This window comes from Ciconia boyciana, chromosome 12 (assembly GCF_034638445.1).
Source record: "Ciconia boyciana chromosome 12, ASM3463844v1, whole genome shotgun sequence".
Lineage (NCBI taxonomy): Eukaryota > Metazoa > Chordata > Aves > Ciconiiformes > Ciconiidae > Ciconia > Ciconia boyciana.
Genome location: NC_132945.1, coordinates 1,736,197 through 1,753,525, shown reverse-complemented (window position 1 = coordinate 1,753,525; position 17,329 = coordinate 1,736,197). Strand labels below are relative to the sequence as shown.

Below are 17,329 nucleotides of genomic sequence, written 5' to 3'. Positions count from 1 at the left end.
AAGAAATATCCCAACATGTTCTTGAGCACAGTCATTCTGCCTCCAAAATGCTTACTTGATTACCAACAGCTTGTTGCCCTTGCTCAGATTATCCTCCTGGAATAAGTTATGCAGCATCCCTCAATGAATAAAGAAATAAAAGGGAAAAAAAAAAAGTCAGTGCTTTAGCAGCAAAGTCAAAAGAGTCCATGAAAATCACTCTCCTTTCTTCAGACTTCACTGTCTGCACAAGTCTAACCAGCAGGGAATGATCACATTTGTACCAGCGTTACTCCTTTCAAGGCCAAATTAAAAATCAAGCAGTAACCGAGGGGAGGCTTTTCAGAGCAAACCCTTTGCCTGGTTCTCACCACATTTCATGTAGAGGAATGGTTTTCTTCTGTGCACAAGCCATTTTCAGAGCCATCTCTCCCACATCAGTTCATAGCACCAGAAAGTGAAAGACTTCTGCCATGGCCATGGAGAATTCAGCTCCAGGGAGTCTCATTTCCAGAGAGACAGATAAACAAAAAGCCACAAGACATCAGGAAAAATGGCTAATGACAGGAAAGTCAAAGAGGTAGATCTGTCACATTAGCAGTGAGCCTGGCGAGGGTTCATGAAGCAGAGGGTAATGACAGCAGCCTACCACAGTCTGGAGAGGACCAATTGTGGAAACGGGGCAAAAGAAACGCGTGAGGAAGTGTCTGAAGGGCTGCAAAGCCACAATTGTTAGAGATGCTCTTGCTTTCAGGGATGCTGCTACCGTCCTTGCCTAGGTTTATTCAGGTCCTGAAGGGCTATCTGCCAGAGCTGGAGATGTTTGTGGTGGAAGCGAAGGTGTAGAGGGTTAGAGAAAAGCCCCCTTGCACCCATTTCTCTGGCAGAGGGTTGCACTGACTGGTGCGGGAAGCCACCGGAGGGTGATGTCAGGGTCCAAGTTTTCCCATCTTTTACCTCAGAGGGTGCTTGTGCTAGCCCAGGGGGGTGAACGGGCTCCAAGTTCCCCGGCACCTTCCTGCTGGCTTTTCTGCCCAAGCAGGGTCAGAGAGGGAAAATGCATCCAGTCAGATGGATCCCCTCACATCCCCTCAGGATCCCCCTGAGACCAAGCACAGGGTTTATTCCCTCTGGATCCGCCATCTGATGCCGACTGCCTTGCTCTGGCTCTCGGTCCGTGGGAAACTCTTCCAGTCCAGCAGATCTCACAAGCCTGGTAAGTCCAGGTGTGGGCCCAGATTACAACACCTCCCACTCAGAGCATTGTCACTTAACTGTCACCTCCCCACCATCGTCCTTCCTGCCAGCCTGACCCTTTGCACCCTTTGACTAATTACAGTGCTTTCCGATGTCCCGCAGGACACAAACAGAGCCCAAGGTCCTCGCTGCTGATTGACCCCTTCAGTCCTTTCCCAGCTCTTCCCTGTTAGGCTTGCAGTCAAGATGCAAGGAGGGAGAAGAGGAGAGGACTCTGCATATTCAGCACTTGACCCTGCCTTTTCCCAGGCAGAAATTCAAATGGGACCTCTCTAGGAGGGGATCACGACATCTCCACGGGGCATTCCTAGCTATTGTGGCTCCTCTCCTCCACCCCAGGCTATGTGTGTTTGTAGTTACCAAATGCAAATCACATTTCCCACCCTCCTGGCTGAATCTCTCACTCCACAAGATCCTTCCCCTGTTTTTTTCTCACCAGCTCGTTTTGCAATGCTCTGCAGAGTTCACAGCCCCTCCTGGTTTCACCTCCCTCTGATCTGGCGTTGCACAGCGAGGTGGCTATAGGGAAGGCATTTAAGCAATCCTCCTAATTAAGTACCTGCCTCACCTCTTGGCTCAGCCTGGCTCTGGAAGCAGAAACTGCAGCTATTTTGCAGCCTGGCAGCTGAAGACTGCCTTTTCTGAGGAATGCCCGTGACTAACCCCTAATTGCATTTTAAAAGAAAAACTCAAGATAGCTTTTTGGCCTTCGGCAGCTGTGAGGGAAACCTTGCAGCTGTGGCTTTACTGTCACTCTGGGAAGGCTAGATGTCAGCAGCCAGATCAAGTCAATGGCACATTAACAACTGATAATGATAGTTAACTCACTTGGTTAACTGTGTGAGCATATGCTTCACCCCTGAGCATTTCAACTTCCAGCTCCCAGGCTTGTCTTAAGCCACCTTTGACTCTCAGCTCTTATTCACTGCTAATACAGAAACCTGGAGCACATTAAGTGGAGGGGACGGTTTACAATAAAAGCTCATGAATTGATTCCGTGACCCAGCAGAGGCTATTAAAAATGACTGAATGAATATGGAAATGAGTAATCGTACAGCTGGACTCGGGGCTGAACGCGGCCAACTCCATTCAATGCAAACCACAAATAAACCAAGGTGCACGCAAAGCCGCCAGAATCTCAAGGTCATGGTGCGAGCTGCAGGAAATTGCCCTAGGATTTCCATCACGTTTACCTGTTCTCCTTGTACTGTGGGTTCTCCTCAGCACCTGTGTATTTAGACTCATCCTTTCTCCCCAGAGGCTGCATGACCAGGAATCTCTTATCCCATGCAAGCGCTTGGCCAGCTTCCGCGCTAGGGGAAATGGGGGGCCATCAGGCTCCTGACCCCTTGCTGCTCAGGCACGCACGCTTGGCTAGTCCAGCCCACATTCACAAGGATCAGAAAATAATCCCGGACTGCCTCTGTTTCCAGCCACCAGCGCTGAATCCCAGGAAGCCGGATTCCTTGCTGGCTAGTCAGAGAACTGAGGAAGAGGGCAACAGAAACCTTTCAGCAGGTTTTCCATATGTGCACGGTAGCTGAGGCTGACCGATATCTGTAATTAAAGGCAAACCTGGGCCAATGAGCAGCAAAAAGAGTTAAAACTGAACTGGTCCCCCGCTGCATGTAAGGGTACAGACACAGGGCTTTATGCTCTCCTTACAGCCTCGCTTTCTCTGTGGTCAGCTGAGAAGGAGATGGAGGAAGGAGGTTGTCCTAGGAAACATGTCACAGAGAGGTATAGTATAATGCATTTATTTAAAAAACACACACCAGAATCCCACTTACGTTAAGTATAGAGACTAAAGGCTCATTCTTACTTCCCAAGGGCCCTGGAGTCGTGTCCTCTCTCCAGCACACCTGGTAATAAGGGGATGGAAGGAGTGGGCTGAAGACCTTAGTGGTCTAGAAGAAGGGGCAGGAAGGACAAACCATGAGTATGCCACGTGTTGAGTGGGCTTCCACCTCCGACACAAGCCCAGAGGGCAGAAGCTACAGTGCTGCCATGGCTGCCTTGTTAAGACAAGGCTGCTAGGTGCAGTTTTGCCACGCTGCCCTGCTTCGGCAGCCTCCGGGACCGCTCCTGTGTGCCACCATCAGTCAAAGACGAAGGCTCATTACTGTGAGAGCAGCAGCAATCTCCATGCAGGTCGTGGGGAGGATTGATGAGTTCTGTCTCTTGGAGCAATAACTGATTCTGCCTTTGTCCAAGCCTGGTCTTCATTTCAGATGCTGCAGAGGGCACTGGACCAGTATTTGCCCCTGAGGAAGAACAGTCCATGGTGCGGGGTGACCCCACAGCAGAAACCTGCCCCAGAGGAGCCGCCCATGACCCCCTCACCCAAAGCAGCTTTCTTCCCCTGCAGCCTTCTCCCAACAGGCAACTCTCTACCCCCCTTCCCATCCATCACTCCTGGCTTTCAGGCCACTGTCAGAAACCTCCTGCAAAGAGACAATGGCAGCCCAGGGTCCCCATTCACCCCTGGAGAAAAGGGCCTCTGCGTTCAGAGTGATAAATGGCTTGTCCCCAGCTGGAGGCAGAGGGCTGGACACTCCCGATCAGCTGCAGGAGGGCAGCCCTTTGTCTTGCTCTGGAGAGATGGAGCAGAGGTCAGCCCCCGGTCTTAGGCTTCCCGCCATCTCTCAGTTTGAGGTCTTCCGTGGTAATGCGAGAGCCCAGGCTTCCCACATAGCTCCCTTCTTGCCGTAGCTCAGAGCATCCCTTGCGGTTGGCGTTCGGTCTCCAGCTGTGCCCTGGAGGATACCAGCGCAGGAGTCCTCCCGCCTGCCGTGACACCTCTGGCATTATTTACAGACGTATCTCTCCACCTTCCGCCGACACTTCTTGCACACCACGTAGCAGCACCAGTGATACTTGCAGTGACACCTCTCCACCACCTCCTCCGTGTAGGTGTTGTAGCCGCGGCCGCAGCACATCAGGTTGCAACTGTCGCTGCCCACGGAGGTCTTGTTGCACTGCCTGTCAAGAGGAGCATGCACGAGCAGGAGCTGAGGGAGCGTACCTGCTCACCCATGGCGGTGGTGCCGACCACAGCTATCTGTCCTGGCCTCCAACCAGAGCTTACGTGCCCGTAGCAGGAGGCAGTGAGATGCAGGGGTTTGCTTGCAAACTGGGGTTGGTGTCAGCTCGTGTTGCTATCACAGTGTTTGAGCAGCTGTGGCTGAGGTTGGGCACACTCACTCTCTATCACGCTGGGGGCAGGAACTTCCCATGGAGAAGGAAGCGTGGATGGCTAGGATGAACTTCTGCTACTGCTAAATCTAGCAGGGATTGCAAGTCGCAGCCCTGTCTCAGCCTTCCAATGAGGCTTCCCCATCCCTCTAAAAACTGCCCCCCGGCCCTGCAGTCGCTCCAGAAAGGAGACATCTGGGAAGCACCGCAAACTCCAAGGACTGCTGAACCATTCTGGTTACCAGCGGGCAGCACCTAAAGGCTTGCAGGGAGAGGTGATATTTTCCTTTCTGACTCCTCAGTGGATTAAACCTGTCCTGGAGAGTGGAGCTGACGGACTCTCAGTGAGGGCTCTCCCTTGCCTTTACACCTGCGTAGCTCTGGAAAAATAATATCTATCTTCCTGCTATCCTTGGGACTTAAAGATGCAAAGATTTCACAGCAGTCCCTGTGGTGTCCCCATCTAACGGGGGACTGCCCATCCACACCAGCTTCCCGGAGCATGCTCTCAAACCCGATGGTACAGACGCTCATGAAATGGGAGGCTGAGTTAGAGCATATTTGCAGCAGTTTCTTACCTATCCTGTGTCCCCAGAGACCCCAGGTGGAGATTCGGCGTGCAGTAGTCGGGAGAGCTGATGAGATAAACCAGATCTGTCTCTTTTACTGGCCTGACGTCCATTTCTTTGGGTATCAGCTGCTTCCTGGGCCCTATGAGCCGGTGGGTCACCTTGATGGCTGCCAGGTACTTGGACTTGAGGTCAGAGGCGATTTCACCCAGGTTTGGCAGTCCCTTCCAACAGGTCTTCACCGAACAGGAGCCTGAAACACCGTGGCATTTACACTTGGTATCCAGGGAGTCACTCAGCACCTGCAGAGGATAGGAAAACATGAATTTGCTTCTGCTTTCTCCTGGTACCCACCCTACCGATTGATTTGCAAGAACATCCACGGGAAGTTTCAAGAGATGAAAGAGCTCAGCTGCTTACTGCCACCTTTAAATGAATATAATGGGGCAATCAAGGACTCAGCCCTGCTTCATTCCGCTTGTGATAAGAACCTAACCCTTGGGGAGCTCCCTGCTGGAGCCTGCAGTGGGGCTGGTGGTTTCCCTAGCCAACACGGGTGCAGGATGGCCACGTCCTCACCTGGGGAACACGAGTGCACAAAAGCACAAAACCCCGCAGTTCTGGGCAGGGCTGGGGAGCCCAGCTGGAGCAGGGCAGGACGGGCCTCTGCTCCCACGAGAGGGGTGGAAAGAAGTACTGGAAGTACTGGTGTGAAGCGGCAAACCTCTTGCCCTAGTTGTGGAAAGGGTGCAGGGCTGTTTGGGGAGGGTAGCAGCGGGGGATGTCTCTGCAAACACATGTAACTCCATTTTAACCATTTAGTTGCCTCCTGACTTTAAGGACAGCATCCCAACAGCCTGGCCAGAGTCTACTGCCTTACATTAGGCACCTCTGCCCCCCAGGCTGCTGTAAGATCTGCTGGGCTGCAGCAATCCGTGGTGGGCACCATACCCACCTGCCGGCCCACCGCATTGTTGTGCAGATTCATGGCCTTGAGCGCTTGTGTCCCCAGCTTGCTGGATTTCAACGGACTGTCAGCAAAAGCAGCGCCGAGCTGGAGGCCGTAGTGCAGGTTGTCCCCGCAGCCACCCCATCTGAAGTCCGGCCCGGGGACCTCCGAGGGGATGGAGCCACAGGAGCAGAGAGGGACCTCTCCCGAGGTGCAGGCTTGGGCGATGGAGTGCGTGACGGCAGCGGCAGCCAGGGCGTAGACAAAGGCAGATTCACGGGTTCCTCGGAAGAAGAGGGGGAGATGTCCTTCCTCCCTGCCCAGCCAAACACTCCTCTCAAAGATCTCACAATGCTAACGAGGGTTTTTTTCTTGCAACAGGATAAAACCAAGGCCCAGCGTTTTTCTTGCGCCGTTATTTTTAACCTGTGCCACCCATTATATTACGCTGTCAGTATACAGCTGGTGTCCCCACCTCTTCCCCCTTTTTTCTGGAGCCCCTAGCAGCTCTTTTCGTTTGAAATGGAAGTTACTGTCTGTCATCTCCTGCAGATCTAAGTTGCATAGCATTAACACCAGTGTAATGGCAGCAAGTTTCTCCAAAATTGGCACCCATCAGCTGAACAGCAGCTGCCTAAAGCGCTGCCTGCCTGGAAAGCTACGTGGGGCAGAAAGAGGAGCATGAACACAGCGGACGAAGCATCCTTTACCTTTCAGCAGGTCAGGGCCAAAGCTGGGGGCACGTCGGATGGAGGAGCAGTTCCACCTCATGTCTGCAAAGGTCTGCTGGCAGACGCTCTTGGTCTGGCGGGCGGCCCGGACGATGCTGTGCATGACCTCCAGGTTCCTGCGGCACATCTGGAACTGGTCGGGCACCAGCCCGGCGAGCAGCCGGCAGTGGTGGCTTTCGTTCCAGGCCACCCCGCTGCCGCTCTCCGTCAGCCCGCTGTGGGGAAGAGGATGGGTGTCAAGCGGGGCGGGGGGACCACAAGGCACCCCTCCGGGGACCCGGCCGGAGAAGGGGAGCCCCGAAGGGGGGCACCGGCGAGGGGGTGCGTCCCCCCGGGGCCGCTACTCACAGCCACTGGATGGCCGCGGAGAGCCCCAGCTGGCAGAGCAGCGCGGCGGCGGCGGTGGGGCGGCCCATGGCCGGGGATGGGGCCGGGGATGGGGCCGGGACCGGGGCCGGGACCGCTCGGGGCCGCCGCCCCCTTTTATAGCCGCGGGCGGCGCGGTCCTCCCCCCCGGGGAGGGGAACAAAGGCGGTTTCGGTGCCATTCACAGCGGGTTAGGGCCGGGGGGGGAGGGGGGGAGGTCGAAGAGGGTGTACAGCAGTTATTAGCTTCTACCATCCCCGAAACAGCACCTGGGAAACAATTAAGAAATGGCCCACTACAGGATGGAGCGGCTCCTCCGTGCGCTGGGGAGTTGGGGGGCACCAGGTCTGGCACGTCGCCCCACTAAGCGTTCAGCTGCCCCAGACCCCTTCGTGCCCCCGCAAGGCGTAGAGATGCTGCGCACAACGGGCCCCGACACCGGCGACGTGGCCTTCTCCACCTTGGGCATCTGCAGGAGAGCCATCGGATCACAAAGCAAATACGTGGCTCTGCTCAGCAGGTAAAAACTTGTCCCTGCCGTTCCTGGCAGGAATCAGAAAGGCACAGATTAGTAAAGGACAGAAGGGGTTGATACTGATTTCTGGCTTTTTTCTTATTTTCTTTGCAAGAAGCTTTAAAAAAATACATTTTGACTCAGAAAGAGTGAAAGTCTCAGCCTCCTCTGTCTCTGGAGCTCCACGAGGACAGTGAGGACTCTGCAATAACCAAGACTCCAGATAGAGGTGTGCCAATCAAGGGTGCGGATGCTGGTGTCACCAGCCTGGAGAGGACCCAGCCAAAGCCTGTGCTGGGACTGAAGCTGATCGAATGCGGGGAAATTCTGCCCCTAAACACCAACTTCACAGCTTCAGCCCCGGCCCCTTTTCTCACAGACAAACCACGTTACTGACCCATCGTCTCACTCAGGGCATCGGCAGCTGCTAGTGGGATTCATAACTGCAGAGAAAGAGGCTGAGCAGAAGGGGACACGTGGAAGGGCTCTCGGCTCGAAGCCTGCAAGCACATTTCAAAGTACTCGGGTTAAAGCAACCTCTCTCCCTGCTGCAGGAAGGTGCTGGGCTGCAGTGCAATGGCTCCCTCCTCTGCACTCCGCTCTACAGCCCTGCCCATGCAAACTTGAGAAACAGCCCTAAAACTGAATGCGCCCATTAGAAAACATGTGGTCGGAGCAGGATCTAACTCAGCATGGGGCTGTCTTTAGCTTGTCAGCGCTGCAAACCCCGGTCCGTAGTTGGCATGGGGCTTTCTGTTGCCTTCAGCACCCCAAAGGGCATGGGGGCAGGAGGGACAGCTAAAGGACTTGGCTTTGCCTCTGTCGCTGGGCTTTCCAGATCAGGACTTTGATGTGTACTGCTAATTCCAGGCTCAACAGCATAACCAGGTTCCACAGCAATTTGCCTCTCCAGGCCAAGAAAAGGAGCTTAAAGTCCACCGGCTGTCTCACAGACAGCCCAGAGGGGAGTTTGTCTGGTGCTGTGGGCAAACTGATGTGTGCACATCCGTGAGCCAGCACTGGGCACGGGTATCAGCTGCAGAAGTGCCCATTTCATTGCAGGAACCAGATTACAGCTGGCAGAAATGATGCAGCCGGGGAAACGGTGCCTGCTTGGACAGGAGCTGGTTTGGTGTGACATTTCCATGGCTTGCACATGCCTGTCACAAGGTGCATATTGTTCTGAATCTTTCCCTTCCCTAAGTAGAAAAACAAAAGTGCAACCTTGCTGCTGTGAAGACCTTCAGGAACCAGGTAGGCCGATATTTTCCCACAGTGGGAGGTGACATCTGAGAGACAAGCCCAGCTGACACCAGCTTCTTTTGGAAACAGTCACAGGTTGAAGACCTCTGCTTTGGGCTTTCACTTTCTCCCTCGCTGTGCAACTTCCCTTCTCACTGGAAGGTGCTTTCCCTTTACAGGACATAACTGGGTGGCTGGTTGGCACCCCCCCATGACCTCCCTTTGACTTGCTATCCCGTGCGCTAAAACTAGGACACGCAGCTTGAATTGTTGACCTTCCCAAACTACTCCCTTGGGATGAAAAGGCCAAGGTGCATTGTGCCGGAGCAATGGCCCATGAGGGAGGGTCCTGCTAGGAAAGTGCTGAGGTCACTCCCAAATCCCAAGCAGAGTTACAAGGGGCTTAATTAAAGGCCAGAGAGAAAAGAAAGAGACGCTGTATTCAGTGCCCCTGGAATCGGCTGGCCCTGATCCCATTAACCTTCCTCTCCCTGATGCCTGTGGAGTGACACCAAAGGGCTCCAAAGTTACAGCAAGCTCTTGTCAGCTGAGGAATGATTTTTTCAGCAGGAGTAGGAAAGATACAGGATAAAAGCAAATTTGCTGAGCTGCTCGTCAGGGCACACAGCTTGGATGTCTCTGCAGAGGGCACGTGGAGGCCAGCAAGTGCCATCCACGGCTTTCTGCTTCGGAGTGGTCTGAGGAGGAAGCCTGCCCTGCTCTGGACATCCCGCTGGCTGCATTGCCACTGGCTGAACGTTGCCACTATTGGGCTGGGACTCCCTGGTTTAGGGCAAGTGGAGCATTTTCTCACTGCAAACGGTACTTAGAAAATCATCCCTGAGCATTTCAGGGTGGGAAATGCTTTCCCAGCTGCGGAAAGCAGCATCCCTGTTGGAGAGGACAAGGGATAACCCAAGTCTATATTCCCTAAACACCAAACCCCATGTTTTGGTTTCTGTCTTTAAAATGAGGACTAAGCTGATTAAAATAACAAGTCTGCCTGTTTTTATGGGAGAAGGTAGCAATGAGCACGTCCTCTCCTGTAGCACATGCTGCTCCCAACCCCTGCAGACCAAGCATCAGGTACGACAGGGTCCACAGCACCTGTGGGAGAGCAGGGCAGGTCCTGCCCCTCCGCTGCCCTCTCCAGCCCCCATTATTGCCCAGCGGAGGAAGGTGTAAGGGCTAGCCAGAGCAGTCTGTGATCCCCAGCTGTGGGATGTGTAACTCACAGCCTGCAGGGACGTTGGGCAGAGGCGTCTGGGCAGGCTTCATCCATCTGCAGGGGCAATGTGATCTGCTTGGCAATGCACCAGCCTCCATGGGAAGGATGTTCTGGGGAGTGGGCTTGCCTGGGAAAGCCTGCCAGGAGGAGACAAGGGAGTGTCGGGACATGCCGTGCTGTTTCAGCGTGGGCAGTCCCTAGAGCATCTTTCACTCTCTGGGCTTCCTTATGGTCCCAGACACAATTCAAGCACCCTGACCATTTCTGCAATGCAATTCATTTTTTTCTCAGTTTTCTGAAACCCCCCGGATTTTCAACCCAACTCAGCTGCTCCCTCATCAGACCAATGTCTCCTCCAGCATCCCTGCTATTGAAGGAACCTGCTGTTTGTTCTGCTCCAGTGGTACCTGGGGCCTGGTACTGCTGTCCCATAGAAGATCAAACTCTCTCTGGCTCTGGTCCCAGGTGGCACGTGGCGGAGATGAACCTGATCTCTGAACCTGGTCCACTTCTACCGAGGACTCTGCAATGACAGTCCCTGTTAAGTCTCTGACATGATGGATTTTGCTTATGCACATCGCAGGACCCCAAGGCTTGAGGTAGAAAAGCCCCATGAAGCAGCACCCACTGTTGGAGCCAGATGCTGGTGCTGTGTGGGACAGGGTGACAGCACCCTAGGGTGCCTGGGGCCCTGCCTATGACCAACAGCTTGGTCTGCAGGACTCCTTAGGGCCTGGGGTAAAGCTGGAGTCCTTTGCCATGAAGTTATTTGTTATGCTTGGCGAGACCAAAGTCAGAGTGGTCTCACCACAGCGACATAGTTCAGCTTTCACCTTTCTCGACTCCGTTCAGTCCTGCTGGTACTCACTGTGCTCTGGAAGTCCCTGATATTTCTTTGACATCCCACCTTCCCAATCATGGCTTTTGCAGATCCTTTTCTTACCTTAACCCACAATCAGATATGGTGTCCACACTTCTCCCTCGTGCTAGACCAAGTGCTCCTTTCACTCTAACCCCAAGGATTTTGATGTTATGAAATCATATTCTCTGTAAGTTCCCTTTTCAGCCTTAGGCCCTGAGGGGGACATTGCGGGGAAATCTGAACAGCTTCTGGAGGGAACAGGAATTTTCTGACCAGGAAAAGCTGCTTTTGTCAGTGTTGGGAGGTGCCTCGGTGCTTTTCTGGGCATCATGTGCTCAGTGGGCAGAGGGAGGATAGCAGTTCACCAAGCATGTGCAAGGCAGGGATTGCCAAGCAAAGGCAATCCCAAGTGCTGGGCATGTCTAACCAGACACCTCCTTCTCCAGACTCCAGCCAGAGGGATGCAGGGGCTCCAGTGGCTTCCATTCCCTCCCAGTTACAGTCACTCTGCCCTTTGCGGCAGGTGCCCTGCACCCAGCCTGCTAGGAAGAGCTGCTTTGCTGGTTGTTGCTCCAAAGTGTCCCAGTGCCACATCTCTGCTGAGGGATGAGGAGGTCTCAGTGGGAACACAGGCTCTGCCGGAGATGCTAATCCTTCTGGCGTGATTTCTAATGTTATCTCATCAGCTGCCTGGAACAGCCCCACACTGCCCAAGAAAAAGCGGCCATCAGCACAACTAGACCCTGCAGAGGATTTCAGACAAGAGGGTCAGGAAGGTCAGCGGTCCCCTAATCTCCCCTGCGAGAGACACAAAGGTGGGCAAAGTGCAAGCCCACCTCTGCGCAGGTGGAGAGGGAGGAAGGTCTGGGGTCGCTATCCAGGCGAAGCTGCTTTCCAGCTGGGTGGCCCCAGCATATACCGGTGCCTGGGGCTGTTCTCCCCGGGGCAGGACTTTGCATTCCCCCCTGTTGAAGACCCTCCTCCGCGCACGCCGTAGGTGCTGTGGCATTCACGCCACCAGCACCCACTACGGCTGGTGCAGGCTGAGCTTCAGGAGATGGACATCGAGGATGCCATAGGGCATGGACCATTGTCCTGCCATTGCCCGAGCTGTCCAGTCCAAAGGGGGGGCTGAGTGGGGTCAGAGCTTCCAAACCAAAATGGGCCCATCCCCGGCACAAGGGGCTGACCCCTTCTCTGCCCTGCGCAGTGTCAGGCCCAGAAAGGAGAGGGGATATTGCCACCTTCTGGCCAGTGGTTTTGCTTTTAAGGGCCACCATCTCCATTTGGGGCCCTGGAGAGCCTGCTTTCACCATGCTCCTGCCTGCCGTGTTGGTGCTGGCAACTCTCACATTGCAGCAAGGCACTTTTTTCCCCTATTGTCCATCTTGCTTTCAGGAAAGCTCCTCAAGGTGTGGATGGCATCTTAGTCTGGGAGCTGGAGGATCTCGGATGGGTTGCCATAGCCAGTACATACTGGGGTCGGATGGCAGCTGGGAAGGCGAGAGCACCTGGGATCCCAGGAGTTTTAGGAAAAGCCATGAGCAACAGTCAGGAAAAGCTGCTGGAGAGCAGGAACGCAGAGAGGGCACATGTGAGGACGGTCAGGCAGGTGGGGGCATCTCGTAGTGTCGAAGGTGCTGGGAGCCGTGATCAGCGCTGCGGCAGAGGGTCTTAGTACCACCCCGTCCCCTTCTTTTGGGATGCGATGTCACCATGGCAGCTGGGCAAGGGCACGAGAAGCCAGTGCCAGCACAGGGAACAGTGTCCAGCGATTTCTGACGCCAATCTCCTGCTCGAGCCCGCTGCCTCCTACAAAAGGAGATTTTTACCAATCCCTCTTCACAGAAAGGTTTTGCAATGACTGCGTAGTAGGAAACAGGCTTCCTTTTAAAGCAAAAGCAATCCTTCATTTGATATCAATTCCTCTTCTTAGCTCAATCCTTGAAACAACCGTAGGGTAAATGCTAAAAATACTCCTTCCCCTTCCGTGTCAGGCTCTCTCTTGGGGAAGGAGGTGGGAAGGAGGGGATTCCCAGCCCAGGAGGAAGGCTTCCCTTCCCCAGCCTGCCCATGCCCGAGAGCCGCCACGGGGAGAAGGTGCAGCTGTGCTGCTGGAGATTTGTCTTTGGGCGCTGAGCACAGGGAAAGGCCAGCGGGGAGTGGGTGAGGAGCTGGGAGGGACACTGGAAAACATCACCTCCCACCTGCCCGCTGTTGGGGGGACGCAGCCAGGAGGGGAAAGCTCAAGGAGGAGCTCATAGGAGGGCAAGGAGAAGACCTGCTGCTGGGTCAGGGCTTGCCCGCACACAGAGCTTGCTCCTGGGATTAAGCTAATTACTGGAGGAACATCAAATATTTGTCCTGGATGGCCAAAGTTTCATGTGTCCTTCTATTGGGGCTCAGACAGGGGCCAAAGCAAATGCCCATGAATGGTTTGTGACCTGCGTAAGCACATGGGGACCCCTCCCCATGTACCATCCCAGCTTGCAATGGCTTGTGGCTTCCAGGCTCAGGAGAGGCACTTTTGTACGAGGACCTTCCAGGGGTTCCCCTGCTGTCAACGTGCCCCGTGCTCCCTCAAGCCCCTGGCAACCTCGGTGCACTCCCAGCCCATGCTCACCTACCGGCCGACCGCATGAGGAGCCACATCCTTTTGCCTGGGAGGCTGTGACAGCGCTGGGTTGTGGTGACGCACCACCCTGGGTGCCAGGTGACTGTCCTGCTGCAGAGGGCTGCTTTCCTTTCGCGAAACCGTCCTCCTTCCTCTTTCCAATGTAGTGATGGAGTCAGTGACCTCACTAGAAGACGGATACTGAGAAGCAGGCTGGGGGGGACGGGGACCTGCAAGGACTTGTTCCTGCCAGCTGATCTCCTCCAGAGCCATTTATGCACGGTGCTGCCTTCCAGTTTCACCTGGCCCCCTGGCTTCCTCCCGTCGCCGCGAGGCTGCTCCCACGCATCTGCCTAGAGAAATCCCAAAGCTGGGACCAGGGACTGTGGGTCTGCACCTGCTTGTGGGTTCAAGCTGTAAGGAGACAGAGCACCTGGTGACACTTCATGTGCTGCTGTGACCAGGGTGCCTGCAGCCGTGGCAGCGTCCCATTGCAGGCAGCACACACCAAGCCCAGAGCAGGCTCTGCAGCACGCCCTGTCCCCGGGGCCCCGGGACAGCTGGGCTGGGGGGATCCAGCTGCAGAACATGTGTCGGCATCTGCACTCCCCCCGCAGCAGCCGGGGACAGCCCGGGCAAGCGATGCTGCAGAAGGCAGCATAGGATGTTGCAAGGCAGGGGAGATGCGTTCCCCATCTGCTCCCTGCCAGAGTCTCCTCTGGCCAAAGGTCTGCGTGCTGGAGAGCCAGCGGCAGGTCCCAGCCTGGCCGGAGCCCCACCAGAGAGGAAGAAAGTGTCATGAATAACACGCCCGACCTCACTGACTAGGCTAGAAATAGCTGCCAGGGGAGTTTTGTTGAGTCACGCAGAAGAGGCTGTGGCAGTGAGTGATAATGGAAAGCAGCGGCAGCACAGCCCTACAAATGGGAGGGACACGTGGGCTGATGTCCCAGAGGTGACACATGGGGACAAGCCACTGCCACCAGCCTCCTGCCCCATCCCAAAGCCACAGAGCAAATGCCGCATTAGCTAGGAGCACGTAAAAGGCACCCTGCCATGGGGAGCCAGGCTATGGTAAGAGGACAGCGGTTTATGAGATCAACCACATTTGGCAATGCATATTGTAGCAATATCAGCAAAAATTAAAAGAAACGATACCTTCAGCAGTCGTTCTGCTGCTGCCTGTGCACTGAAGTGGACTTACCTGAGCTCTTCTGTCAGGGGAAACCCGGGGCAGGAGCTGCTGGGAGGAAAACAGCGTTCACTGCTACGATGGTTTCATGGCTTGCAACAGCCTAAAGCACGTTGTCCTGTGTTACCTTGGGGCAGAGCTGGGGAGATTTAGGCCAACCCGTGCTCTGCCTAAACGCGGAGGATGAGGAGCGTTCTCCCCCCTCTGCTGGGCAGGGGCAGCTCGAGGAGCGGTATCTGCCAGCCAGCGACCAGGAAATTCCTCAGCTCTTGAAGCAGATGAACCTCTGGCTCTTGTCTCCATAGACAGAAAGGGAAAAAGGAAAAAAAAAAGTCCTCTAATTCAAGTTAGTTGCAGACAAGGTAATTTCCACATGAGTGAGCAGAACAGCTAGTTGGAAATTTTTTATAAAATCTATTTTCCTTTGAAAAATGCAGATCCAGTGAAATGTGCATGCTTTCCACTGGAAAGAATGAGTTTTGCTGGATTTCTCAACTAGTTCTCTACAAAATCTGTAAATGGTCACAATATTTCAACCACCGCTGCTCTTATTCAGACCAAAATTTATACTCCTAGTGTCTTACAGCTTGACATGAAAATGCAACATTTTTGGCATCATCACTTTATTTGTTTGAACTTCAATATTCTACAGATCTTTTACCCTCATTTTGGATCAAGAAAAAGCTGGAGATGCCAAGACATCCTTGGGATAAGGAAACCATTTCCCCTAAACTGTGGGAAGCTCAGGCTGAGGAGCAATGCAGAACATAGGACATACCCTTCCCATTAACACCGGGTTTCTCTTGACCTTGTGGGTAACTTGTGCTGGTTTCTGCTGACACGAATGCGGTTTGCAGGGGTAGGGCCCTGCCAGCCCGGTCACACCTCGTTGTCCCCTGGGCCAGGACGAGTTCCGGGTGCTCGCCCCATGCCCTGGTCCCAGCCAAGCTGAAAGCACGACGCTTTTCCTGTCGCTGGGAGAAGGGGACATTGCCCTCGGTGCTGACGTGGATTTAGTTCTTGTAGTACCCGTGAGACCACAACCTGGAATTCTGTTTTTCTTTGAATCGGGAAAGCACACAGACATTGATAAAGACAATAACCCGACACACCATTTCCCTGGCTCAGCTTCTGTACCTTCTCAACCCTTTTTTGGCCTCAAGGGCTTTCTTGTCTCTTTTAAAGCTTACCTCTCCCTCCCCTGGGCTCTGGCAGCCTCCCTGTCCCTTAGCAAGGCCAGCGTCTCTCTGCCACCCCTCTTACCCTAAGCGTTACGTGTCTTTGGGACCCTTCCCTGCAGGGTGAAACCAGTACCAGGATCCTTTCTCCTAATTTTAGTACATGCTTTAGCTGATGCTCTGATCCTTGGAGAAAACTTCGGGCATCAGCAGTCCGCTGTCCCGAGGCGCTGCTGTCCCCGCACGGGTCAACCACCAGCTGCTGCTGCTGGTCCGTGGGGACACGACAGCCTGCGTCAACAGCGCTGGATACACACGGCTCGGGAGCACTCGGTAAGCCCGGGGCAGTGCCTGGCACCGACCGAGTGCCCGGCAGTACATGGCATCCCCGAGCACCCGGTGGTACATGGCATCCCCGAGCACCCGGTGGTACGCGGCGTCCCCGCCGGTCACCCAGCTCCGCGTGGCTGGACCCTCTGCAAGCCTTAAGGGGAGGAAGATGCTGGTGGGAGCCGGCGAAGCAGCAGCACAAAGGGCAGGACGTCGTATGGCGACACACACGGAAAGTACAGCCTGGGAGGGGGTTTAAATGAGGAACAGAGGCCACACAAAATGTACCAGAAACACCCACCGAAGGCAACAGCAGCGTTTTGGGCTGCAGCCAGGCGGCTCTGAAGAGCGTCCCTGTAATGTCACCAAGTGCCCAGGATGGGGAAGGAGGCTGGCACGGCTTTAGGGATGGGCTGAAGCTGGGCTGAGCTCACCCACCTGCTATCACGGTGCTTCACAGGCATGCAGGAAAGCACGTCCCTGCCCCAGGGAGCTCGGGTGCCACCCGAGGACAGGGACCCTGCTGAGGAGAAGTGCAGAAGTGACCAAGGCGGGCACGGCGGCTCCCGGCACACGGTGGCATGTGCGTCATGCCCAGAGCCCAGCCGGCTGTGTCTCCCCAGTGACATTAGCTGGGGCCCATGCTGGAGCAGGGGACAGAGCCGGGGAGTGCCGGGCCGGGAGAGGACGAGGGCTTGCAGTGGCGGTGGGAGGGTGGCTGGCACGCACTGGGACTTTGGCGAACGAGAGGGACACGGCAGCAGGAATGAAAAGGGGATGGGTGCGTGTGGAAGCAGGAGATCCAGCAAAGAGCCGCCCTTGAGCGGGAAGCTGGGTTTTCACCAGCAGCGCCGGCTGCCTGCCCATCCCAAAGGTCCCTGCGGGGTGGTGACACGCAGCGCCAGGCTCCCCCACGGTGCCCCGGGCACTGGCATGGCCGGTCGCTCGCTGTGACAAGGCGCAGAGCGCCAGATCAAAGGGAAACTGAGGCGGGGATGGAAACGCAGGGCCATCAAAGGCACTGGGGTGTCCCTCGGGAGCTGGATGCCCATCAAAGGCCAGGAAGCTGCAGCCCCAGCAGCAATATGGGCAGCATGGGGAAGGCACATGTTTTACAGCAAAA

The 17,329-nt window shown here is 55.1% G+C and overlaps 1 protein-coding gene across 1 annotated transcript; it reads right to left on the bottom strand.

The window, feature by feature from the left end:
• Positions 1 to 2,996: 2,996 nt before the first annotated feature.
• Positions 2,997 to 17,078, bottom strand: LOC140658652 (protein Wnt-11b-like). The gene is made up of 11 exons (XM_072877326.1): positions 15,477 to 17,078; positions 14,711 to 14,995; positions 13,520 to 13,920; positions 10,974 to 12,704; positions 10,438 to 10,553; positions 10,038 to 10,167; positions 7,316 to 7,589; positions 6,660 to 6,895; positions 5,956 to 6,233; positions 5,010 to 5,302; positions 2,997 to 4,218 (listed from the first exon to the last, which is right to left on the bottom strand). The coding sequence occupies exons 8-11, from the start codon at positions 6,805 to 6,807 to the stop codon at positions 4,044 to 4,046; spliced, it is 894 nt and encodes a 297-aa protein (XP_072733427.1). The 5' UTR covers positions 6,808 to 6,895; positions 7,316 to 7,589; positions 10,038 to 10,167; positions 10,438 to 10,553; positions 10,974 to 12,704; positions 13,520 to 13,920; positions 14,711 to 14,995; positions 15,477 to 17,078; the 3' UTR covers positions 2,997 to 4,043.
• Positions 17,079 to 17,329: the final 251 nt, after the last annotated feature.

Coding starts and splice junctions, on each gene's coding strand:
- LOC140658652 (XM_072877326.1), bottom strand. CDS start 6,807: ATGTGCCGCAGGAACCTGGAGGTCATGCACAGCATCGTCCGGGCCGCC. Junction 6,234..6,659: donor TGGCCCTGACCTGCTGAAAG/GTAAAGGATGCT, acceptor TCTTCTTCCGAG/GAACCCGTGAATCTGCCTTT. Junction 5,303..5,955: donor ACAATGCGGTGGGCCGGCAG/GTGGGTATGGTG, acceptor TATCCTCTGCAG/GTGCTGAGTGACTCCCTGGA.